We start from the raw sequence: 26,918 nt of genomic DNA on the forward strand, positions 1-26,918 counted from the left end.
AAAAGAAATGGCATCATGATTCTTCAACTTTTGTGTGTTTTTGTGTGCATGTGTTATTTTGTCAGCACATTGTTTACAGTATTTAAACTATGCTGGTCTCTCAAATGTTCCCATGGCATGAATTCTGTCTGAATAAAGAAACCCCTGCTCTGTGGCTCTTCATTGGGTTGCTCTAAAATACTTTTTTGGTTTATGGATGCTTAAGAATGTAAAGACCCTGAGCAATCTGTTGTTGTTGTTGTTGTTGTTTGTATCTTTGGTTGTATCAATAAAATTAAGTGTCTTTACTTGACTTGATGATGCATGATGGTCTGTGAATAGTCCTCCAAAGACTTTTTGTCATTTGTGGCCAAACAGCAGACTCTGCTGGTCAGTTCAGAAAACATCATATCTTATATCAGTGCTGCTGAGAGGCCTTTAGTGTAGAAAGAATATAATAGTCCCTAAATGAACCAAATAAATATATAAATGAAAATGATCATTGTTGTATTTTAAAATCATTACTAAAAAACAGTTTTATAGTTGTACAAGCCCTGGATTTTGCATAAATTGTATTGAGTTACTGTTTGTCCAGATGCAAGTTCGCACTGATCAGTAGAAAAAACATATTTATGCTATGACTACCAATAAAAATTAAATTAGCGTTTTTTCACACAATAAGAATTTCAGTTTAGAAATAATTTTTAAAGGACTTTACTTTTAGCAGGCCTTTGTAGTGTAACTCCTAAAACTTCATGTCACATTCCTCCTCTCACAAACATATTGATGCACTGATGGCAAAGTCGGCTTTAAAACACACCATGTCCATAGTACTTATTAAAACATATCGGTTTCTTGTTCTGGTATAAATAAAGTCTTACAAAAATGACATTATCCTCTTGAAACAAGAACCCTGAAGATAATTTGTCAGTGACTAAATGCCCTTGTGAGGAGTTTTTATATAATTCAAGTTATAAAACAGACAGAAATGAATACTGATGTCCCTTTAAGACCAACACAAGCATAAAAGACCATCAGCAACATTTATTATTTCTGTATTGTTGCTTTAAATGCTTAGAATTACTGATGGGATCAGTGTTTTTTTTATTATAAAATACAGCATCAATAACAAGGTTTTAGAGAATAGTCACACTGGCCCTGCAGACAGGAAATTTACAATTCATTAAGCAAAAGCAACATATATCTTAGAGTAAGTACAATGCAAGCAAGAATTTAGAGAGGAGGGAGCAACATCACCAAGTGAACAGCTTCAGAGTGAGATCAGACACAGAGGCACATTTACAGGACAAGATTAGCAAAAACATACCATTTTTTTAACAGGGGGCTCCAAACTCAACACAAACTTAAAAAGTTCCTCCCATGATCTTTAAATATTGATAATAATATTGACATTACTAAAGTGCTTTTTCTCATTTTAAGGATCCTTTTTTGTAATCTAAATATGTTGCACTCAAGTATTGAGTTCTAATAATTACAGTCTATGGTTCTATCACACAAGGGAAACACGTTAAATGTAATAAAAGAATCACACCAAGTTAAGTTATTAGTCAAATTAATATCCTGTTTATTGAAGATTTGATACAGTGATCACATTATATCATTATTATTATCTGATCAAACATATCTACAGATCATAAAATACTGTTCATTTACAGCTGAGATTTTAATTGTATGTTTCAAATATATGTAACTTTTGACATAACACATTCAACATGTGATTACACTACACCTACTGTAGGCACTATGTGAACACAGATACACACATGTCTCATTAAAGCTGCTGATTACACATTTCTAAGTGCGTCCATATGTACATGCACTGTGCCTCCATAAAGTTTTCAAACATTTTCCAGCTCATTCTGTAAAATATCACTTCGACATGCTTTTTGCCATCACCAACATTCTCAAAGGAAAAACATCCTCCACCCACTCCCCGTCAGCCTGTAACATCCTTTGCCATAAGGTCGCTTCATCCGCCGTTGAGTCCATCCAGCCCACTTCCACCCCGTAACTCTTCCCTGCACAGAGAGGCACAAACATACTTTGGTTAGTAAAGAGCCTTTATGCACTGCTGAAAATGTATAAAAGAAATTCAGGCAGACTGCCCCGGAAATGTTTCATGAATTGCTTGCTGACACCAGAAGACTGTTTACTGTAGGACAGGACAGGTGGGGGATCTCAGGAGGATGTGATGTAAAAGGGGGAAAAAAACACTTTGACACAAATTTGAGGAAGTTTCAGGAGTTTTGTGCAGGTGTGAAAACACTAAACAAAGGGGACTTCAATAAGTTAAGTGCTGCATGGGTTTGGTTGTTTATACTTTTATCACTTCAGCATTAAGATATTCTGCATTTTTAAAAGGGCTGTCAACATTAACACTGTGATAAATCTCAAAACATTCACCTGTAAATAATTTTTTTAATTTGACTTTCATGCTTAATATGCAAACTTACATGAAGTGTCATTGACTTTAATTATCCTTTGAAAACCTTAAGTGAAGATAAACTGTGATGCAGATTCAGCAGAGTAAGGGACTCATACTGTAGAGCAGCAGACATCCACCCAGCAAGTCATCATAGGGTCGTAGATATGAAAGGTCTGTCTCCTCATCGCGCAGCATTATTCTCTCCGGCCACATCTCTGGGTCCAGTCATTCAAGGCATGTGAAGACTTATACATTATAATGTCTGACATTAAATGGATCACTTGAGACAATAGTAATCAACTAGTAAACTCCTCTTGATGCTCTCGGTTAGCCATTCTATGAAACATACCCTTATGTTCTAAAGTTTGTGTGCCAACATCTGCAAGGCTCAAATTGTACAAACATGGTAGTTGGAATGATCCTGTGTTTGCATTGATAATGTTGTATTATAGACCCCTCTGTATTTTTAGTGGCATGCACAATTAGCTGGATAGGCTAAGGTCATTCCGGCTGGGCGGCAGGGGTGGATCCAATGGCTGGTGTGGAAGGCATGGACCTCATTTAAAATCTGATTGACCACCTTAGGTGCCAACCCAAATTCATAAATCAGGACGAGAAGGAAGTCAGTATGTGTTTTTTTTTTTTTTAATTGAGATTAATCACAGTCTCTTATGTGATAAATCATGAATAATTTGATTTAAGCACACATTTGTTATGGAGGCTGGTACCTTCATCTCTATTTATTTTTTATTGTATTTCATTGTGTTTCACAATTTTAATGTTATTTTATAAAAATCTGCAAAAATCTATGATATGAGTTTACCCAAATTCAGACCAGGTGTGGATAGCAGGACAAAGTGAATGAATCTATTCAGAGGGTCAAGATTACAGCTGTGACCATGTTGAAAAGATGAACAATGGAATCTGACCTGTCCCTAGCCCCAGCCTCACTCCGCCGATGTAATGGTTGTTGAGTCGGTCGTGATCCCACACTGTGATCTCCACACAGGCCTCTCTTAGGTCCTCTGGGCGGAAGCCGTCATACACCATGGTGTGGTTAAACATTGGGTTTGCTGTCCTCTTCACAACCCGCGTCTTCTGTCTGCTTTTTCGACTCGTGTCAGGAAGCACAGTGCTGCAGCATAAGGAAAGGAGGGAGGTAAAATGTCATTATTATTATATTTTGACTAAACAAAGACTTAGTTCTGATCTTAAACTAAATACTCTATATCATCATGAAATTCTGAAAAACCCACTCTTTTCATTATTATGAAATGTTACTTTTAGCTAGAAATAAATAGCTAGATCGATATTGTTACAACGGGACATTCCAGGGGCTGATCTATACAATTCACTTCTATGCCATTCTGTGTTTAGGGCAAGCACAAGCGTGTACTATGACGCTGTCATCAGTTCACTGATAGGCCTGTGTGGCAGAGCCAACATAGCATAGGAGGAGCTAACAACATAGGCAAAGCAGTTTATATATACTTTACACCTCTCACACCCAATGCCTGACTCTTGCAGCAGGGTTAATGGATGTGATAGCTATACGCTTCACCACAGATACCTGGATTTATGACATTTGCCAGTTTAACTGTAGACTGGTTGGACAACAGATGCACACTGCGCAGTACAGTGCTGCAATTTAAAACTTCCACAGTTCACAAACCAGCGACCCCATTACAACGGCCATCAAAGAAATGACCAGTTGACTAAAGTGCATGACCTTTTGGGAGACAATTCTAGCAACCATAGACTGTAAATAAACATGGATGATTCAGTCTCATCCTCACAGTGAGGAACACAGACTGATACTCAGATCAGATCCGTTAGGCAGATAACCAAAGCCTGGGTATCAGATTTGTATTTGAACTTGAAAAGTTGGATCGATACATCACTAGTTATTTCATTTGGCTTTGACTCAAACCAACAAAATGTACTTTATTCAGGCTTTCTAAACTTCCTTCAAAGTCTACTGGGGCAAAACAAAAGGAAAACATGTGGCACACTCACTGTGCAGAAGATAGCACGACCAAAACAATATTTTATGATAATTATTTTGTTGATTTATTTGGTCATATTACATATTTCATCAGTACGACTTCCTCATTCCTTTTTTTCGTGATGGTTGATTAATTAACTGAAGTTCAGTCAGGGACAGGACATCCTACCATTTCACAAACGGGTCGATAACAACTCCTCTAACTGGAGGGAGATTCTTGCAGTCTTTCACCCAAATCTGCACCTCACTAGTTTCCATCCTGCTCTGACCTGTGGATGAAGTCAAAACACAAACTGTGACTTCCCTGAAAGAAAAGCATTGAAATAAACTTTAGATTGAACGGCTCACTCTGGGACGTCAGTGGCAGGAATCTCAGGGCCACTCTCATCTGTCCTCTGCCGTCTGCCAGATGTGAGGGAGTCTGTGTTGTAATTTGTGATGACACCTGATTGATTAAACTGTGATTAGTAAATGTCTAAAAAGATTTATTCTACTTAACACACAGACAATTAAGAAACCATCCCTTACCCCAGCTTTTAATGCATATTCATTTATATGTGTGTTGCTGAAGTCCCACTCTGAAAGATCCAGGTCCACGTCACCCAGGAAACTGTTGCGCCCAAAATTGTCATTATGCCACACCGAGATGTTTATAATCTGACTCTTCAGCTCCTCCATTGGGATTTTAAACTATGAAAAATGAGTTCATTAAGATGATTTTTGAAAAATAAACTAAAAGTCTACATGTAAAGAAAGATCTGTAAAAGAATATATGCATGGCATTGTTACCCTGAGGATTTCATTGTAGTCAGGGTTCAGAGTTCTTTTTTTTACAGCAGATTTTCTCTTTCCCAGTTTGGTCTTGTCAGGAAGGAGGTAACATTTGACATACCTTGAAAAAGACAGAAGAGTTACCATCTTATTTTAGAGCATAAAGTGAAATAGTTCTTCTTCTCTTTTCTTTCTGATTTGCCAGTTCCCTTTATCTAACTTTAATTATGTCAAATATCTCTGGATGAGGTGACATTCCCTTCACCATTTGGAGCCTATAATATAGAACAAGCATTTACGGGTCTGAGCGGTTTTTCTTGGTGTCTGCCGCGGCCAGATCCCTGCAGTGCACCACGAAGATGTGAAACTCCCCAAGCTTCTGGATGTAGTTCACAGCAAGCTGAATGCTTCCCTGGACTTCAATGTCACCAAGGTCAGCAGGGTAAATGCTGCCGATGCTGCCGCTGACCTGCGAGTACATAATGGCACAGAAGAGAGAACCCCATCCTCTCTAGGGTTAGCTTATTATTCTCATACAGCGGCAATGGTGACGAAATCTTGCAAGAAATTTTTTTAAAAATTATGACAACCAAAAATAAATGCGATATCAATGTGTTACCATACTACTACCTACATCTACCGTTATAATCTTGTAACTCAGTAAGTGACTGGAAGGACTACATTTTTACATTTTTACATTTAAGATTCAGGCTGATAATTTTCTATGTCTTGTGAAGTTAACAAATCTACTAAATTTACACAAAAAATTTGACCTTAAAAAAAGTATTTAGCTGTGTTTGAATATTTAGAAACCAATGGGCTTGGAGCTGAACGTACAGCGTTTTGTGTGTGTGTGTGTGTGTGTGTGTGTATATATATATATATATATATATATATATATATATATATATATATACAGTCAGAAGCATTTGGTGACTGCAGTGAGGAAAATCTAAAGTGAAATCTATTGTAGTGAGCTGAGTGTGAACATACAGAAGACATGGAGGCCAATCCAGAGGACAGACTTAAGTTAGACGTGGAGCTGCCCGTGTTTCTTCTCAAGCCCAAGTTGGTCTCAAAAGTGCTGTCACTGTCTGTCTGAAAGAAATATTTTCTCTGTGATATACATGAAGTTACTGATAAATGGAACAGTTCATTGATGTGGAAAGTCATTTACTAAGATTTACCTCGTCCTGCTGAAGAACAGGCACAGACACACTGCTTTTCAACTGCTTTGAGTTAGACGATGATGGGAGAGAAGAAACTAGGGGACAAAATGTGACTAATCAGTTATAATGAGGATAAAAAGGGTTTTCTTGAATGTAAAAAAAATACTAAGTGCATGTATCCAAGCCTGTGTATGTCCTGCCAAAAAATTATATGTTTACCATCATCCACACTTTGATTTGTTGATTCTTTTGGGTTATCATGATTCCTCGCTTTTTCTACAGAGAAATGTCATCATGTTATATTACTGTATTAACATTTCACTGTAATATAAAATAAAACTAGCCTATATTATGTCAATATAATGATGGATTATAACCACTTTCTATATCAAAAGAGAGGTTAGTTACTTGTTTTTGAGGTGAGATTTTCCAGACTTTTTGATGAGGACTTGATCTTTGAAGATAGTTCTTTAAGAGATGTCATGATGGTACTAGGAGTCTCATCACAACCTGCCACAGAGGAAACATCATCAGATCTGGAAAGTAGACTCAACACAGATTATTAGATGGTTACTGAATTACTAAACAAGCTATCATGCTTCTGTTTCACTAAAAAGAAAATAAGTCGAGCTGTTAGGAAAGACTTTTCTTCTGTTGTTGTTAAAACTTCTGACAAATAGGGAGTGTCTTAAAGTGAAATGATTAATATTAGCAGAATGAAAAGATGCTATGTTAAAGGAGACCTCTGTGATTTTTCTAAAAATTTATGATTCATAAATCATAAATACACATTACTTTAGAGCTAAAGCATCACAGCGCAGGGAACACAATAACAGCTTGGCTATGGGTTTGTATTGTTAACCTGCAAGAAGATGAAATGTATGGAAAGCCCTTTGAGCATTTATTACATACCCTATATCAAATGTCAGATTCCTGCCTGGTGCTGTCCTTGACAGCATTAGTTTACTAGTTGAACACTGAAAGACTTATTTAACATGTTGATAGCAAAAGCTCTAACATGTTAACTAATAATATGCAAAATATCTACTGGTTAATAAGTGAGATATATTTTGACACTACTGGCTAACTTGTGAGCCTAAAAAAATGTTTACTTGTTAACTAGTAGAGCCAAATTACGAACTATATAGAAACATAAGTTGGGGTCATTTTGACCTGACTAGATTACCAGAGAGGTGGTAAGAGTAAAAATGTCCACTATTGTAATCGCTTTATGAATCTTACTTGTTAACTAGTGAGGCTCAATGTCCCGTGTAACACTAGTTTCACAAATGAGGAGTTGATGAGAAAGGTAGCATTGGCTCTCAATTGCAAAATAGTGCAGAAAACTGACTTTTGATATCAATTAATTGAATCAATCAATCAATCAATCAATTTTTATTTGTATAGCGTCAACTCATAGCAAGTGTTATCTCGAGACACTTTACAAAAAGCAGGTAAAATACCTTACTCTTTGTCTGTTAACATTACAAAAGAGCAGGTAAAAAGACCTTACTCATTGTCATGTTACAAAAAGCAGGTAAAAGACCTTACCCCTTGTTATGTTACAAAAAGCAGGTAAAAGACCTTACTCATTGTTATGTTACAGAAAGCAGGTAAAAGACCTTACTCATTGTTATGTTACAGAAAGCAGGTAAAAGACCTTACTCATTGTTATGTTACAGAAAGCAGGTAAAAGACCTTACCCATTGTTATGTTACAAAAAGCAGGTAAAAGACCTTACCCATTGTTATGTTACAAAAAGCAGGTAAAAGACCTTACTCATTGTTATATTACAAAGATCCGGCCTATCCATCATGAGCACTTTAGCAAAGCAGCAAAAGTTACAGCTAAATGCTCAAATGTCTCTCTATACTAACGGCTTACCAACGCTCCACACAACCATTCTATCAACTCTGTGCTACTTAAGCTAACACTTTTTTTTAACTTAGCATACTGGAATATGAGCTGAATGACCAAAGTCTATCTAGGCTATGCCATTTATTTCTGGTTTAAAGAGCTTGTACACACACAGACCTGAGCAATGCTGGACAGTGAGGGGAAGACTCTTATTGACTCTTATTTTACTTTAATGTAAGTAATAAGAGTCAACTTCTTTAATGAGTCGTCAAACAAGCTGAAACTGTAGCTTACTGTTAAATTACAACAACAAAACTAGCAACTAACTGCACTTTTAATGGAAATTATGCTGTTTGATTTACATGAAAAATTGCATGTTTAATTGTTGTTGCTATAAAAAATCAAATTAGAAGAGTGACAAAGAAAATATATTTAACACAACATTAACTATCACAATTAAAAGTATTAATATTATTAAAAAGCCTGGGTCCACTAATTTCCTATTTGTCATTAAAATCATAAAAGCAGATGAATACATCTGACACAATGATTATGGCGACGAGAAGACTTGAATAGTGCTTAAAAGATTCTTGAGTAAGTGAGGAAGTCCCTAAAAGGAGGCGGGAGTGTGTCTGCAAGATAAGAACTAATGTGAGTTTCAATCTATATAATTAACTGCTGTAATGAAAAGTAGAAAAAAAATAAACAGAGTTGAGTTAGAGCAGCAAAAACAGGCTTCAAGTCCAATGCAACTGAAAAGCTTGGGCCTGTACCAAAAGTGGTTTTAAAAATGATTTTGATTTCAATTGAATATATGGTGTCAAAATGCTCACTTTGTTATAATGAGCATTAATTGTTACACAACTGTGTTAATACTTGATTGTTATTGGCCAATTACAAAAAGCAACACTCTGCTATCTGTGGATGAGTCAGTGTTGTTCAGAAGATCAAAATTGTACTAAGAAAGGTTCATAGACTGTGGAGCACTAAATGTAATCAATCTGCGTAAAGATGTCCTTTGTTTCCTTTGGGAAAGGGGAGGGAAGACGCCAAAACTGTATGCTATAACAGCGAAATCTACAAAACTGATGATGGCAAATGAAGTAAACACATAATAGAACATGCTATGGGACACGACAGTGTTTTTAAAGACTGAAGACAAAATTTCAACAGACTCCGACATTACGAGCCAGACAGATGAAATCAGGTGCTGCGCCGACTCATACAGATCTGTTCACTTTGTCTCATTTCACCATCATCACAGGAAATGGTGATTAAAAGTGAGAAACAACAGCTACTTTTGTTCATTTTAAGAAGGCTTGTTAAGTTAACTGTTGCTGAGGACACAGCTCAACTCGCTGGAGAGTCCAACAAACATTTTCCTAAGCTAAGATATAAATCAATAAAATAATTCTAGGTCACTATTCTGTTTTGAATTATTGATTTCCTGAGTAAGTAGCCGTGTAATAAATGGGATAATGTATAGTGAGGGTGAGACTTCTCCTCTTTGTGTTGGGGTCTTGCTCACCCTGTCGTAGTTCCATTTCCCGATTACAACCCGCTCACATTATCCCTTACATGATAACTTTTCACTGACCACTGGATAACTTTGGCTTGCTTTTAATTGCATTTCAAAGTTACTGAAAATCAGTGAAATGGCACAAACCCACCTAAAATATTTTTGTGCTAGCCACCACTGAAGCTGCCTTTAACTTAGTGTGAGTACCAGATCATCCTTAGGAAAAAGAATGGTTATAAATCATCTCTTGAGAGAAGTGAGCAGGGGAAGGTAATAATAAGAAAAGTAGAATAGGTGAAGCCTATATTATGTTAAGGTGCATACTGAATAGAGGAAATGTTAGGTGCATGAATTATGCATTTGTGATACACACTTTGTAGTTTCAAAAATGATTTCAAAGAAATATAAATGGAGAGAATTGAAAAGCTCACTGCCTGAACTTGGTCGGGAAAGAGACCAAGCACTGGTTGTTATTTCCTGGCTGGAGCCTCCATCTTTCTTTCTGAGAGGACTAGCCTTTATGGGACTGTGCCTCAGGTTCTCCAAAGAGTTTCTGATGGTTTTTTGTGGACTGTGTAAAGCATCACTGTCTTGGATAAAAGGGGGGACATAGGCCTTCTCTTGTGGCCCGAGGTAATGCTGATAATCCTGGGGGAGGATGGATCTGGCAAGGCGTGTCAGGGTCCCAAGCTTTTTTTCTGGGGTCTTTTTGTGTTGTGGAGACGAGGTGTTTGAAGCACTTTGTGAAGTATTTACATCGCTAATCATGATGTCTGAGCTAGATTTAGTTTCTGTCTGCCTTGCCTCATGGGAAGGACTCTTCCTCTCTCTTGGCACTGGTGTTGGCTTCCTTTGCTCTTCAACATGCTTGCTTTGGTGCTCTATGTCTATTGGAAAGGTTTTTAAGGAAGAGGCTTCCGGTCTTGGACTCTTTGGACCAGAGGTTTCTTTTGGCAGGACCCTTGGGTGGCACGTCTTGGATGGACTTCTCCTGGTTTCTTCATCTTGGTCATTTGCTCTAGGACTTAGCGATCTCCTTGGACTGAGGGGCTTGGTTTGAACCTCTGGATCAGCCTGGACTCTGCTTTGGTGACTTGCTGATGGTAGATCCTCAGCATCCCTCAGCGGTGTCTTGTCCATGCACTGACTAACAAAACCCTTTTCTGTCACGTTAAATGATTTCAAGAGAGTATTAGACTTGGTTTGTCCCGCTCCCTCTAACTTCTCCCTGCTACATAAGACTGTTCTAACATCTGACTCAGGGGACACCACTTTGTTACGAAATGACCTGCTCGAGGCGATTACAGCCATTTCCCTGGACTTCGTGACTTCTTTTTCCCAAAAGTTCTTGAGATCACTTATCTTTGCTCGCCTGTCCTCTTGAGGAGTGGGACTGGACTGTCTGGGAAGGGGATCTAAACTCTCTCCCTCCTGCTTTTGGCTGTTTAAAGGTACAGAGGGAGGTTCAGCCGTGGTGATGTTTTCCTGTTTCTCAGAAGTCTCTGGCGCTCTTGTGGAACCTGTTGAACTGTCGTCTGTCTCTTCATAGATGATGACTGGATTTGCTCTATATGTGCCATCTTCTTTAGATAAAACTACGAAGAGGCTACAGTCAGTCTGTGGGGATGAACTCTGGTCTTGGGATGTGCTAGCAGTATGTTCAACTGTAGTTTCAATTTCAGGCAAGATATTATTGTTCCTGCTCTCCACATCAGAGTCAGTGTGAGGGCAAAGGGCAGGTTCCATTTCTGTCTCAATGATGTCTTTGTGCCCTGCCTCTTCACTAGCGGAAATCATGTTTTCCATCTCCCCGGAAGCTTTCAGATTGGATGGACTTTCTGGATCAGTTTGCACTGAGATAAGTGTTTCTTTGAAGGGAGTGTTCTGCATCGCAGTAAGTTGGAGTGTTTTGACCTCTGTCAGCTTAGAGAGTTCAGTCTGCTGTTCTACACATTTGTCCTCGATTGTATCTGGAGCACTTTGGAAGATGATATGGTTACTGTCTGTTTCCTCCTCCTGAGATATCTCCACCTCTTCTTTCAGTGGAGTCTGCTCTTCAGCACCTTCCTCTTCTTCTCTGAGAAATGTTTGTTCAGGATCTGGGGACATGGAGTCTGAGCTGGACTCAACAGTAACATCAGGCCAGTCTGTTGTTGTAGCCTGAAAGTCCAGGTCCTCTTCAGGTACTATCTCTGAGTGAACAGGCTTACCTGACTCGTGCTTGGCAAGCGGAGGGTCACACTCAGCAGAGCAGAGCAGTTCCGGATAATAATTCCCAGAGCCATCTGCAAAAACAGCAAGATACTAATTGAATCACTTTTTACCATTTTTTCTGCAAGCATTAAAATGAATAGTTTAGAAAACCTGTGTAAGAATGATTGTGAGTGTAGCACTATCAAACATCCTTCACAAAGAATCTAAACAGTCACAATAGATTTGATTATAAAATATGCAACTTTGGCATCCTTCAGGGATAGAACAAAGGACCCAAACACATACTTTTGAATTTGTAACAAAAACTAAATATTCATAATAATAATAAATTCAAAAGTCCACCTCTGCACTCAAGCCCCAATTTATTATTCTAGGTTATTCTATCCTGGGTTGGCTTAATGTAGAGGTTATCTCTTGGACTAGAGGCCTGACCTAAAAGAACGACGTGAAAGTGCTGGAAGCAGCAACAGAGTCATCAACACATTCTCAATGTTGAAAAAAGGGCGGAGAAGAACATGATGGCAAAAGGGAAACATAATGACGCACTTTCCCTGTGTGTGCAGAGATCACATTAGTCTCGGGCATACAGTGAATACGGGGAATTTTCCTGAATAATTTCTGCTGCTCTTTTCTCACAACAACTTCACTCAATCTAATTCACTTTTGAAAAACTCCAACACCAAGCAGGAGCCATGATGGAAAGGTTGTCGACAAATGTTGACATGAATGAAACATTACCATCTAACAATACAATAAAGAAAAAAAGGTAAAAGATCTATTTCCACTATTCTGTACTAGCAGTTACACATTAATGCATATATTCAATTGTAGGAGCCAGAATTAAAAATATGCTTGTATAGGTATACAGTATGTGTAGAAATGTGAAATCATTGATTGTTTGTCAAATAAACTAATTGGCTGTTTAATTGACTCAAAGGGTATAAATGAAAACTCTTACCACCTAGGACATCATGTTGAGCAGCTGTTTGCACTTGGATGATGGATGACTCATTTTTGCCAGTAAGTTCTTCCTCCTCAGAATCAATGTGACTTTTGTCACTCAGTCTGTGTGTGTCTGAATCTGTGCTGTCTTTGATGTTACATTGGTCCTCAGCAGGAGCGGTAAAATCCATATCCAGCAGACCGTGCTCCCCCAGCTCCTTTCCATCTTGCCGATCCAGTTCACTTCGAGCGATCATGGAGCTGAACCTAACCTGCTTCCTGTCCATCCAACTCTCAGAGGGAGAATCTGGGCTAAAGGTACTTTGTGGGTCCAAGCGAGGGAACAAGGAATCTGAGGAGCTAGATGGCGACAAGTGCTTGAGGATACTACGTGGAGCAGCAGAGGTCATTTGCCCAACTCCGCCATCTATCTCCACAAAACTTTCCTCAGAAGAGGGGCTGTCTGCTCTGTGTTCACTCGGTGGAACCGTAAATGATAAGTGGGTAACCTGGCTATCATCGGGGTCCTGTTGAAGGTCATGAATAGGAGATGTGCAGCTGTCAGATGATGGAAAAGGCTCTGAAAGAAACAGAAACAAATCAATACTGATTTACATAAAAACACAGGTACCTCTTGAGGTTTTTTCTTTCTCTCTTTCTTTTGTTCTTTTTTTGTTAAATTAGTGTTCCACTAGTTAGTTACCTACCAACCATAAAAGGGGGACAAAGCAGCAGAGTCTGACAGTGTGATGACAGTTTTTCCCGTTATATCCAAGTATATTAATGCTACATGTAGTTTCAACATGTACAAAATATCAAGAAAAGAGCAGAAAAGAACCTGCTGGCTAACAGGAAACATAATGAAACAGTCTATCCCCTCTGAATTTTCATGAATATTACCTGCTGTTTTCAACTAACTTTGTTTCCTTGACTTTACCCGGAAAATGTACAAATGGGGTTGGCAGGAAATTTTAGGATAAAGTTGGAGTGAAAAGAATCCAGCTGTTTGTGTTGACACATTCAGCTCACCCAGAAAACATGTCATGAAGTTTTCAGGAGTTTTGTGCATATTTGAATTGGGTATTATAGTGTGTGTTGTGAAGTTACTGTTTTAATGAAAAGCATGTTTCCCAGTACTTTTTTAGCATCATGAGGACTGTGAACTGCACATATGTAATGACTGAAACAACTCAGAATATAATTAACAACAGTATTGTCAAGTTATTGAGAACTTCACAGGAGCTTGTTCTGGTTGATTAATGACACTGATAAAGTTTTCTGTGTGAATAGGTATTTGGAACTAATTAAGCAATTGCTACTTGTTTAAACTGTCTCTATTTGCATCAGTTGCTTCCTTCTAATCATATACTTTCTCCCACAAAAACATTGTTTTTGAGTTCCTGAAATATTTCCAGCAGCCACAAGTCATGCAGTACAGATTAAGGCTTTGGAATGTACTTCAGTTTAATCCTCCAGCTAGTCTGGCAGCCCTGGATGTTCACACTTCCTTTCACTTTGACAAATTCTGAGAAAATCTGTGGCCCAAGCTCACTGGAGGAAAATAAACTGAGAGATATTAGGATAGGATATGGAGATATGTAATGACTTAATCCATGGAACTTTAATCATTGTCATCATTTACACAACAACAAATAATGCTAGATTTAACTTTTTTTTCCCTATGGTGTGTTAAAAGCAACAATATGATAAAAACAGGGCACCACAAATTTACAGATAACACACAAACTGGTAATCTCACAACTCCTCCTGTCGTCAAAGAACTAATCGGTAACACTTCATAGTAACCATCATCAATAAAGGGTAAATTGATAGTTAATTAACCTTTAGTTAATAGTTCTTTCACTGTAAACAAACAATAAAATGATAGTTAATAATGTTTGCTAAGTATTTGTAATGCTATAATTTATGTTATGTTAACAGTTAATCTACGCGATAACCTTTGATGGACTACATTTTACTGGAAATTCACAAAGACAATAGTAAAAAACTATGGATGAAGTCTGAAATCTACATCCACTATGTCCTCCTGAGCAGATCAGATCACGCTTCACACACCTTACACCCCTGGAAAATCTGTCAAGATACAGTAATCTTTAGGACCATCAGGACTTTTCTTAGTTAAGTTTGGCAGCTCAAACACAGAAATCAGATGAACAAGTTCATGCTTTCCACAGCCAAGCAACCCCATGTTCATGCCAGCATGCTGTTCACAGGAGAAGAGGAAGCAGCTAAAGCACAAATAACCCAAACACCTGGAGGTCGGAGTGGTAGAATCAGACTTACATTGGTTTGTAATGTTTGCCTAGCTGCGTCCATGATTTGTCCATCAAACAACTCGTACAATTCAAAACATAGCACAAGAGCAATCATTAAATCACAATAGAAAGAATAATCCACAAAACAGCACAAACCAATAGAAAACTCACCTTCATCCTGTAACCGGGTTTGATCTTCATCCTTTTCTTCTGAGATGTTACTTGCTTTGACTTCACTATTGAATGGATTTATTCTTTCCTTTAAGAAAACAGTAGATTAATAGATTCCCTATTTGTAGCATAGACTAACACATGTATTTCTCTGTACAGCATCTTACCTTTATGGGTGACACTGAAACCAGTTTGGGTTCATTTTCTGGTATTTGAGACAGCCTCTTGAATTCATACCTATCAGAAAACAGATTACAAGGTATGTTGACAATTTCATGAGAATATATTTTTTTATTTTTCCAAAAACGAATATTCAATATTCAACAATCTTGATGCTCATTTAAATAGATTACACTAGTTTATATACGATGGATACATGACGGTAAGGATCAGTGAAATATGCCCACCAATACATATGAGATAGCAACTTGTCCTCTGATGTGTTTTGGCACTCCTTATTAAAATGAAACATGGAGGTTTCAGGAACAGGTAAAGTGGACCTTATTACTAAAGGCAGAATGTGAACGACATGTATCGGTGTGATCTCTACTCAGGGTGAAAACATGACCATGTGAGCCCTGACCTTGTAAGACGATTACTGAGAACTATGGGGGCCAATGACTAAGTATCCGTTTACCATGTGCACAACTCCACTCACGAGCCATCACACCTAAATAATCTCCACCACTAGTGCAGCAGGTGAAGTCGTTTAAAGCAGACAACACCGTCCACATGTTTATTTTACAATGCTGACTGAATGCCAACTTCTGCTGCAGGAGGTTAAGGCTCTTCTTTAAAATTATTAGTAAATGGATTGAACAATTTGGGGTTTAGTGTATTACCCAAGGTCAATTTGACATGTGACTGCAGGGGCTGCTGGGGATCGAACCCCCCACCCTCCATTTAAGAGACAAGTGATTCTACCAACAAGCCACAGTGAACAAAACTAGAGGTTTGAACTGTTTGAATGGATGGAGAGTCACAAAAAAGCACTGTGAGAAAACATGGGGTGTAATCTCCTGAACCTTTTAATCCCTCTGTTATTACATTTTCTTAATTTCTAGGACAAGTCTGCTGATATTCTACATGTCTAAAAACATGAATATTTACATTACTGTATGCTTATCCAGAGCCTAAAAAAAAATAATTATAGAGCTTTATATTAGAGCCATATCATTGATAATGTGTAAACCATCAGTTAAGCATTAGAGCATACGCCCAAGGCCGTGACATCATGCCCAGCAAGGGAAGCCCAAATGTTGCTATCTTGCTTACTATTATGATTTAGGTTTAAGTCATGTAAATGTTGTGAATCTAAACAACTCTTTCCATTATGAAGCTTCCAAATGTACAAGAAACTAAACACAATGGACACAGAAAATCTGTAGAGACATCTGGCCGTATAATGAGTTAAAAAAACACGACAACCTGTTAGCTACCATCAAAAGACAGCTTATGTTAAAGAATCATGGATACAACAGGTAAGGTTTATATTAATTCTAGATATTAATGCTAATCTTGAACACATGCATATAAACTAAGGTTTATAAATTTGCTAGATCTGAGCAATGCGCAACCACATCAAGCATAGCCATGTGGATGTAAACCAGCTGAAAGGACCAAAGGCTAGTGGTGCTAGCACTACAGGGGCGCAAAACTCTGCAAACCATCTTACATTGTTTACTTGCAGACAAATTTTAATACATTGAATTTAATTTGGACTTTTACCTGCTTTCTAACCTTCAAACAAGTTGGTTAGTCTACATTATATTTTTTGTTGAGCCGACTATAGGAAGTTAGTCTGCACATCTTTACAAATCAAACAGATGAAACACACCTTTATGATAATCTCACAGCTGGCTGAAATCACACCAACAAGTATAAAAAGTAGATTTTAATAGATCAAAGTAAGGGATGTTCGTAGCCGACTATAGGAGGTTAGTTGCCTAGCAACATCCCTAACTTTGATTTAACAAAGTCTGCCAGAAGAAAATGATTTTCACCTGAATCGGCCCATGCAACACCTTTTACATTCCATTCATTTAATAAGAACTTATATGTTTTTTAAAGACTTCAAACGGTGGGGTGATCTTTAATAACAACAGATCCATTGAAGCCCAACAGCAGAGGGGGGATTCTTATGGATTGTCTCCACTTGATACCAGCTGCTGTGTTCATTGTCTTTACCTTTCAGTGCTGAGCTCTAGGTGAGGCTCCTGAAGGACCCCTCGGAGTACAGGTGGGATGAACACTTCTTTATTCCTACTGCTGACAAAACTGGACTTCTCCTCCCTTATATGTGAGCGCTCCCCTACAACACACAAAGCAGTAACAATAAGAAGAGCTTACTACATGTCTGTAAAGTTTATTAAACACCATAAACATATGGCTGGAGGAACAATGACTCCTTTTTGTCATTACCTAAAAGATTTCACAAAGTGTGCATGTTAGTGTTACTATGAACAGGGAAAAGATATCACTTCATTTACACACATTTTGCTCATTTTGCAATGTTTCAAGGCAGAGATGCAGAGCGCAGCAGACTCACGTATGGTCAGTGGTTTATGTGTATGTCTCATGGACGCTCTGATGATGTCAGCGCCGTGGATGCGGTCGTGATGGCGAAGCTGCTTGGTCTCATAGAACCATTCTCCAGTCATGTTCTTCAGTTGGTCCCTGTCATTCACAGTCCTCTGTAGGCTCCTGAGAGAACACACACAAACTCCATTACTCAGAACATTAAGTTCTACATTTTAGGATATGAAAACTGACTATTTTAAAATGTGATCACATTTCTTTGCTCAGCCTTTCTGCAAAATACAAAAATTAAAAACCACTTCTGTGTTTCAGTTTTCACCTGTAATCTATCGTGCATAGTTGGCTCTTTAAAGTTGTGATTAATTCAGAACAGACACTTTCTACAATATCACCTCTGTAACATATCAAACTATAAGAGTATGAAATGAGAAATTAGTTATTCACAGAGCTGTTGAAGTAACATAAGGAACTTACTGGACACGCTTCTCCTCGGCTGTCTTCAGCTCAGCGTCTCTTCTTAACACAGCAAGGATGGTCTCCTGCTCCTCCTCGGTCAGAAAACTCAGATCGATCATGATGACTGCTACTGCTCGTCGTCTGCTTTGAATCTGTGTCTAAAGGTTTATCATAATTACAGTTGCATACTGTTCCTCCCAGGTCAGGTCAAATTCAGTGGTTTACAGTAACTGAGCTGTGCTTTATTCATCACATGAAACATTCATACTGAGGCACTCCTGACATGCCTTGTTATGTATAGTCTTCTTGGGCTCTGCTGCTTTTCAGTGTGTTTGCTTCAGGAGAGGATTTCTGCAGCCATGTTTGATCCTTCTAGACCAATCTAAAAGATGAATTAAAAGTAAATCAGAGATTGACAGAAGCAAGCTGGTTCCTCTTGAAGCATTCTTCAACAGACTGTGCAGTAGTTTGTAGAAAAACAATGTTACTTGAAACAACTAATCAGTAACCATTGTTAGAACTAATTCTGCCCTGTAGATGTTTCCTGCTTTTCTTTGTCTTCTGATCAACAACAACCGCATGTCTCTTGAATGTTTGTAAAGAGAAAGAAATAACCATCAACTTAGGCTTTTTGGTACATTTACATGGTCATTTTTAAGGTTTTCTTACGTGTCACAAACTTAACAACTATACCATTCTTGTCATTTGTTGAATAGTTAGAAACAGTTAAATAAGCCTAAATAAGACTAAATGTTGTGCAGCTCTGGTTTTATAACAAGCTAATATGTAATGATTCTGAATCATTGTAACTCTGAATCCTAAAAGGCAATAATGGACGATGACTCCATGGCAAATCTAAGAAACAAAAATTTTAACCCTTTAATGCAGACTTTCATTTTTTAACCACCAAGTTAAGTACAGGCCTATATTGTTTTTCATGATGGGAAAATTTTACTAAAGAGTTACTAATCTGTCTTCTCACGCTGACATATAGAGACAAGAAACAGTCACACCAACAGGTTCTTTTAGAGTCAACAATTAACCTAAAAGACATGTCCTTGGACTGCGGCCGGCGAGAATATAGAGAGAACATGCAAACTCCACATATGCCCTGTCTTACCGGGATATGAACCAGGCACCTTCTTGCTGTGAGGCAACACCGCTAACCGCTAACCACTGCACCACCTTGCAACCCACACATATACATGTAGGAGAAAAATATCATTAAAATCTGGGTACATTTTTTAGTCTTTACAAAAATATTTTTTAGGTACATAGGCATCTTTTTTTCTCTCCACCATTAGGACGACATTTCTAAAAACAACAAAAAGATTCAGATATCTTCAGCATTATCTTTGGTTGAAGATAATGTCTGGCTTCTAAATGTCTCTCCATTGAATGAAAGTGTAAGAAATGCAACATTTTGAATGATCTCAGATTATTTCTAGTAACACATGTAGCTAACAATTTAAGAAAAAAATCACCTCCTGAAACCAAGTGTCAACCTCTGGTGTTGAAAAATGAAGACAATGCAGAAGTGGAAAATAAATGCAGAAAAAAAAAAAGTCTCATACACACCCATTCTAAAATGCTTAAATGTTTACAACCTGGTTAAAAAAATGTGTTTGGTCTGAATAGTTCTCTATTGACACAAACTGTGATGATATTAAGGGTAAGGAATATTCATAATTAGGGGTGTGGCTGACCTGAGTGATGGACAGGACCGTTGTAGATTAGAGTTTGAGACAAGATTTCCAACATGGCAACCGCCATCGTGGGCTTCAAAACTATGCTTCAGAAACTGATGGTTGATGTCACTGAGATTATGTCCATATTTTATACAGTCTATGCCTGAAACCTGCCAAATTTAAATTCATCAGATAGTAAACTGGGAGGAGTCAGGAGCATGTATAGGCACAGCGCCTCACAGACTCACAGTCCAGACCAGCTGTTCATGGTCTGATTCAGGAGCCTTCACAGCAGCTTGATCAAGTAATCCCCTGATCACCAACTTCAAACACGCCTTCCTCCAGCTAACTAACACGTGTTATTCTCCTATCCATCACACAACCACAAACAAAAAACAGAAAATCCTTTGGATTTCAGATAAATATCTGTTTTGATTATTGTAAATGGTAGCCAAAGCAACAGTGAATCAGCAACAAAGTTACAGCAACATCACAACTTCATCAGAGCTGCACCCTTTCCTTTAAATAAAACAGTTTTTCCTGAGGCATTCCTGCATGTTCAAACACTGTCCATGTTCACCATCATCAAAGAGGACTCTGCAAATGTAGTGTATTTGTTCTGAACACAGATTTATTTATTAGTAACTTGTTTTATCTGTAGAGAAAGTGGTGGTGATGTAACTGTGTTTCAGGCTCTCATTGTTTGTTCATTATTTCAGTTGGGAAATGGAAATGTAATCCCATCTTATTCCCAGGGACAAGGCTGCCTAAACTATTAGATGCATTGAATTACGTTCTTTGTTTTCTTTGTTTAGGATGATGCAGGTTAGACAATATGGGGGAAATGAATTACTTTATTTTTTTGCTGCATAAGGAATGTTGCATGTCCTGCTTCTCTAAGGAGGAAAGTCTTGCGAAAATATTTACTTCCTTGATGTGGTAGCTGTGATTTGACTTGTTTTCTCTTTATTGTCGTGTGAGAAAAAAGAATATTTAACAAGCTCTATTGTTCTTTTTTGTAAATATATCTATGGACAAAGTTAGTGACTGATATCTTGTGATTTTATGAACTGGCTTCTTCAGTCTCATCCTTTACTTCAAATTGAAGTTGTTACCCCAGTCCCTGATATTTCTAACTTACTCTGACTCAAAATACAGTTCCGAAAAACACCTCACCTAAATATGATAATCACAATGTTACTGGTTTGAAGAACAACACCAGTCCGAAACCACTCAGGTCAGTTATTTGCTTTACTCTCAGAAGCTCCACCTTTGGTAAAGGCTGTAATTGTGACTAATAAAACAATGAAATTATGATGGAATATTTATTATTATTATTATTATTTTTTTTTTCTACAATCTCTCACTGGGTAAAGAAATGTGACATAGAGTCCTGATAATTGTTATCCTCTGAAGACTGTGAGAAGTTCATCACCTAAAGATAGAAACTGTATCTCAATGCTGTGCTGTAAAATGATTATTTTCATACTGTTCAGATACTGTAAGAGTTAAAACTGTTTTTTTTTACTTACCAAACTATCCTGTTTAGCCCAGCCTGGCTGGCTGGTGATCTGAGTTAAAACAAGATTTCAACGGATAATATGGATTTCAGTTTTGTAATACATAATAAGACAAGCATATTGTTTCTTAGAGAGAAAATAGGAAATTGCATATATATAAAGTTGGCACTTTTAAAAGGTTATTCCATCAGTTTACACTGGGAGGTTCTTTACATATGAACACAATATTTTGAATTTTCACATGACTTTGATCAAATGAATTGTTTTTATGCCCTTAAGTAGGTTGCATTTGAAAAATTAGAAAATAACTGCAGAGATAAGCCTATTTTTTCCCTTTTGTCTTGACTTTAATGAGTCCTTAATGAGTGCACCAGCGCTCAAGCTTTAAATACCAATGTCACAACATACAGAGGATGTCATGTAAAGACAAGGCAACATTTTGAAAGTCTTAGAACAGAAAGCAATGTACTCACCTCTCCCTGTTGCTCCTAGCAGCGTGAAATCTAAAGTACAACTGGTTGTTCAGCTGCTGCAGGTGGGAGGAGCTGCAGACTCTTAGTAGCAGGGGGCAGCAAACAGGGAAGTTTGAGGCACTGCTTCAATCTGCCCTGCTGAGTACAGACCCTCCAGGAGGAACAGTTTATGCCTTCCGCTTCTACTTTAAACTTCTGAAATATTCCACTAGAAGGATCAAAAATTATAGAATAAAGTAAAACATTGTAATATTTCATATATTTGGACCTAAATTAATTTGATCCCCATTCCAGGAAATACCCAATGAACAGCAACATATGATGTGCCAAGAAGTATACTACACAAAAGTGTATTATGTGCAAAATCTTTCTTACCAACCTTAAGAGTCAATTAAATCGCACACATGTAGAAGAGATACATACAGTATTTAAAACTCTCCAGTTGCCCCTTACGCTGCTTCTGAACTGACAAGAAAAATTAAATAGATCATATTTCTCTCCTATAAACTTCTCTGCTCCTTCAATGGTCAGATGCCTTTATATTTTAAAGAACCTTGTCACCCTCATACACCTCTAAAACATGTGTTCCCAATATAATTGTCTTGCATTACTTAACCATTTTCATCAACTAGTTCATCTATTTCTTACCTCCAGGTTGAATTATTGTAATTCTCTTTTATCAGGATGCCCTCGTCAGTCTTTTAATAATCTTCAGCTGGTCCAAAATGCTGCAGCTCATGTACTGTACTGACTGGAACTAGGAACCAAATTACTCCTCTACTGGCTTCTCTGCACTGGCTCCCTATACAATCTTGAATTTAATTATAAATCCCTCTTCTCACTTACAAAGCTCTAAATGGTCAGGCACCATCTTGTCTTAAAGAGCTAATAGTGCTGTACTACCCTTCAAGAACATTAAGGTCCCAGAATCCAGGCCTGCTCGTGGTACCTACGGTCTCTAAATGTACTATGGGGGTAGAGCCTTCAGTTATCAGGCCTGCTCGTGGTACCTACGGTCTTTAAATGTACTATGGGAGGTAGAGCCTTCAGTTATCAGGCCTGCTCGTGGTACCTATGGTCTCTAAATGTACTACGGGAGGTAGAGGCTTCAGTTATCAGGCCTGCTCGTGGTACCTACAGTCTCTAAATGTACTATAGGAGGTAGAGCCTTCAGTTATCAGGCCTGCTCCTGGTACCTACAGTCTCTAAATATACTATGGGAGGTAGAGGCTTCAGTTATCAGGCCTGCTCGTGGTACCTACAGTCTCTAAATATACTATGGGAGGTAGAGCCTTCAGTTATCAGGCCTGCTCCTGGTACCTACAGTCTCTTAATGTACTATGGGAGGTAGAGCCTTCAGTTACCAGGACCCTCCCCTTTGGAATCATACCATTCAGGGTCCAGGAGGCAGACACACTCTGTACCTTTAAGAATAGACTGAAAACTTTCCTTTTTGATAAAGTGTATAGTTAGGGCTGGCTCAGGTATGGACCAGCTAACACCATCTTATATTATTGCATGTCTGTAAATATTCATGTACCAGTTTTAAACCTATATCTTCCTGGGAGCTCCTGAGCTCCCTTGTCTCATAGTTTCCTCTTTAGTGTAAGAAATGACAGCCTTCTGCTTTGGACCCCCACTGTCAACTCCAACTGCTTCAACTATTAATGTCAGCCATACATAGGTTATCATAATTGTACATCATAATCATATCAACATCATAATAAGTGTTTTAAAAGTGCTATATAAATACAATTTTACTTAATTACTTACTGAATTTACCTGTTCTTTTGTAAAGTGTCTTGAGAAATCATTTGTTATGAATTGGTGCTGTACAAAAACCAAATATTCGTAGGGTGAAATGATTGACTGACCTCTCCTTTGAAAAACGGACAGAACACAGGCACATTGCTGTCGCAGACTACTGCTGCTGTAAAACAGATTGACTTACACTACTTCTATTATTATTATCAGTAAAATTATTACCATAGAAGTTATTGTTTATTTTGAAAATACTTTCTCTCCATTGTAACCATGTGTTTGCTCATTGGTGGATTAAGTTAGAGTCTCTGTAAATGACATTACAAGTACAGTCTAGACTTGCTTCATATGTAGAGTATCCTGAAATTAATTATGATTGGTGGTTATATAAGTGAAAAATGAATGATTGCTTTTTCTTTTTGTATTTGTTGGGGATTGTTTTGCCTTTATATGATAGGAAAGCTATAGATAGACAGGACATGTGGGGAGAGAGTGCAGGGACCAGCACCAAATGGAAGCTGTGCCCGGTGTTGACCCACATGGCTGTGGGTCTGTGGTAGAATCCGTAGTCGTTCAATCAAAAGGTTTGCTGTTTGATCCAAGAAAAGAATTGAAACACAAATTGGTCTCAAGTGGCATTGTCAGTGACATGATGCATATGAATTGGATTAGTTAATACTGATGGGCACTTCAATCAGTCTTTATTTATTTGTGTAGAGGCAAGTCATAACAAGTGTTATCTCGAGACACTTTACAAAAAGCAGGAAAAAGACTCTTTGATATTTAATATTACAAAAGAGCAGGTAAAAAGCAACTTGACATATCATCCTCTGCAGAAAGAATGCGTGTATGAATGGGTAAAAGTTACATATAGTGTAAAAGAGCTAAAAGCGCTTCTCTGTACACTACATGCAGTGCCTCCTCTACTAAGTGAACTGAACATTGATCTGATTAATCTGTTGAATGAATGAACAACAGGCAAACATCGCAGCGAGAGAGTGAGGTAGACATGCATTGAAGGGCTGCAGCCTCTGTACATTGGACGCCTGCTCAAAGCTAAACCAGTGCCCTCAGAACAGCTTCATCTCAAGACCACAAGGGGGCAAAAGAGTTCTATTTTTTTATAACCTGCACTTATCGTTACTCTCTAGCAAACTTGTTCTGGTTTCTAAAACGTTATATGGATTTATTTTTTGTTTGTCAATCATCTTTTATTTCATTAATACTACATGAATTGACATGAACAATAAATCAATCTAATACATGAAACAAAGAATAATTTATATCATACATTAAATAAAGACTCCATGCAGCTCTAAAAATGTTAAACACAGTGAAAGACTGGTTGAATTTTACTAGGTATTGTACTGGCACAACAAAATTGTATTCACTGATATTTCTCAGAAAACACTGTTCAATGAATGAAGGAATGAATGAATGAATGAATGAATTAATCAATCAATCAATCAATCAATCAATCAATCAATCAATCAATCAATCAATCAATCAATCAATCAATCTTTATTTGTATAGCGCCAATTCATAACAAATATTATCTCCTAACACTACAAAAAGTAGGTGAAAAACCTGACTCATTGTTATCTACAAAGACCCAACATTAATCCATCATGAACACTAAGCAACATTTAGCAAAGTTTTAGTGGCAAGTAAAAACTTTCTTTAAGAGGCAGAAACCTCGAGCAAAACCAGACTCATGCTGAACAGCCATGCGCTGAAAGTGTGTTGGGCTTGGTAAGTGGGATAGAGGAAGATTCAGAATGAGGGAAAAAGATAGAGACAAACAGAGCAATACCATTGAATATGTTAGATTTAAAGCTACAATGTCAGTATAAATGACAAAATGACGTGTAGTATTAACAGTAACAACTAAGTATTATTAACAGTGCAAAACATTTGACTCTAACAATCAATCCTGTTGGTTCGCTCATTTGCTGGGCTCTTTGTGGCTGTGCTGCTACACATAAAATATGACACACCCATACACTGATCAGTCTAATATTAACGTTAACAACTGTAATGATGAAACCTGGAGGACTGATTATGTAAATAATGTTGAGGTTGAAGCTGCGCAGCTCTAAGATTCACTTTAAAAATGTTAATGATGATAAATGCAAGTCTGATATTAAAAGTTGAAGCTCTTCGATTAACTGTTGGTGCTTACTGCTGTGTTGACAGTATTAAGAAGAATTCTCAATATTGTAAATGGACTTGAGCTTATATAGCGCTTTTTTAGTCTCCTGACTACTCAAAGTGCTTTTACACCACATGTGACATGTGGCTTTTACACCACATGTCACACCTACACATTCACACACTGGTGGAAGAGGTTGCTATGTAGTGAGACCATCAGATATAACTAATCCCATTCATACGCAAGTGTCTTGCCCAAGAACGCATCGGACATGTTGATGCAGGAACAGGGGATCGAACCCTCCACCTTCCGGTTGAGAGATGCCGATTCTACCAACTGAGCCACAGCCACCCAAAATGTTACTTTTTGCAAGTGAGTTCATTGCCAGCTAGTTAGGTGTTGCTCCTCCCTGAAAGACTTGGCATGGTTAAACAGAATCCACTATCTCAGCATCAGCTTCCAGCACTAAGTGCCCCTCATACAGCCAGAGCAGCTGGTAGTCTCTCAGGCAGCGTTGTGATCATGGACACAAAGTGTATGTTATTAACATTATAATAAAAAGAAAAAAATTGCACAGGACTATTTTTGTGACTGCAAGTTTGAACGTAGTGTATGGTGGTCATATAACTCCAAACTGTAAGTCTAGTGTACAAATCAAAAATGTCTAATATTCAAGAAAGTATTTAGTCTTAACTTCATTATTGGAAGTTAAGACTAATTAACATTTTAGAAGTAAACATAATCATATCCAATAGAAGGGTGGTCTCCAGCAGTAATCAGAATAAATGGTAACTATGCAGTGGAATCCTGATGGGATGTTGGATTCTTGCTAGCTGTTTGTACACAGTGTAAGTATGGAAGGAGGCTGCAGGAAAAGAGAGGGAATGCCTTTGCAAGCGCATAATGCTAACCTGGTAAAGTGCTGCTAAAATCTTTTTATTATCTACTAATCTACTGCTATGAATCTATATATATCGATTG

General features: G+C 37.8%; 1 protein-coding gene across 6 annotated transcripts; it reads right to left on the bottom strand.

Annotated features, from left to right (window-relative positions):
- Positions 1-1,118: 1,118 nt before the first annotated feature.
- sytl2a (synaptotagmin-like 2a) lies at positions 1,119-22,059 on the bottom strand. 6 transcript variants are annotated; one of them, XM_065963276.1, is made up of 19 exons: positions 22,025-22,059; positions 18,362-18,725; positions 17,898-18,052; positions 17,537-17,660; positions 15,517-15,586; positions 15,350-15,437; positions 12,919-13,482; positions 10,178-12,031; positions 6,779-6,880; positions 6,590-6,646; positions 6,389-6,465; positions 6,195-6,299; positions 5,501-5,670; positions 5,220-5,322; positions 4,959-5,120; positions 4,779-4,875; positions 4,600-4,699; positions 3,355-3,560; positions 1,119-2,018 (listed from the first exon to the last, which is right to left on the bottom strand). In XM_065963276.1, exons 2-19 carry the CDS (start codon positions 18,460-18,462, stop codon positions 1,870-1,872), a joined length of 4,284 nt encoding a protein of 1,427 aa, XP_065819348.1. In that variant the 5' UTR covers positions 18,463-18,725; positions 22,025-22,059; the 3' UTR covers positions 1,119-1,869. The 6 variants fall into 6 exon arrangements, with proteins under 6 accessions (XP_065819348.1, XP_065819347.1, XP_065819349.1 ...); XM_065963275.1 differs by lacking the exon at positions 22,025-22,059 and adding an exon at positions 21,564-21,634; XM_065963277.1 differs by lacking the exon at positions 22,025-22,059 and adding an exon at positions 19,464-21,046.
- Between the last annotated feature and the right edge of the window lie 4,859 nt (positions 22,060-26,918).

This window comes from Labrus bergylta, chromosome 14 (assembly GCF_963930695.1).
Source record: "Labrus bergylta chromosome 14, fLabBer1.1, whole genome shotgun sequence".
Lineage (NCBI taxonomy): Eukaryota > Metazoa > Chordata > Actinopteri > Labriformes > Labridae > Labrus > Labrus bergylta.

Coding starts and splice junctions, on each gene's coding strand:
- sytl2a (XM_065963276.1), bottom strand. CDS start 18,462: ATGATCGATCTGAGTTTTCTGACCGAGGAGGAGCAGGAGACCATCCTT. Junction 15,438..15,516: donor TTTCAGTGTCACCCATAAAG/GTAAGATGCTGT, acceptor GTTTTCTTAAAG/GAAAGAATAAATCCATTCAA. Junction 6,300..6,388: donor CTGTTCTTCAGCAGGACGAG/GTAAATCTTAGT, acceptor TATTTCTTTCAG/ACAGACAGTGACAGCACTTT.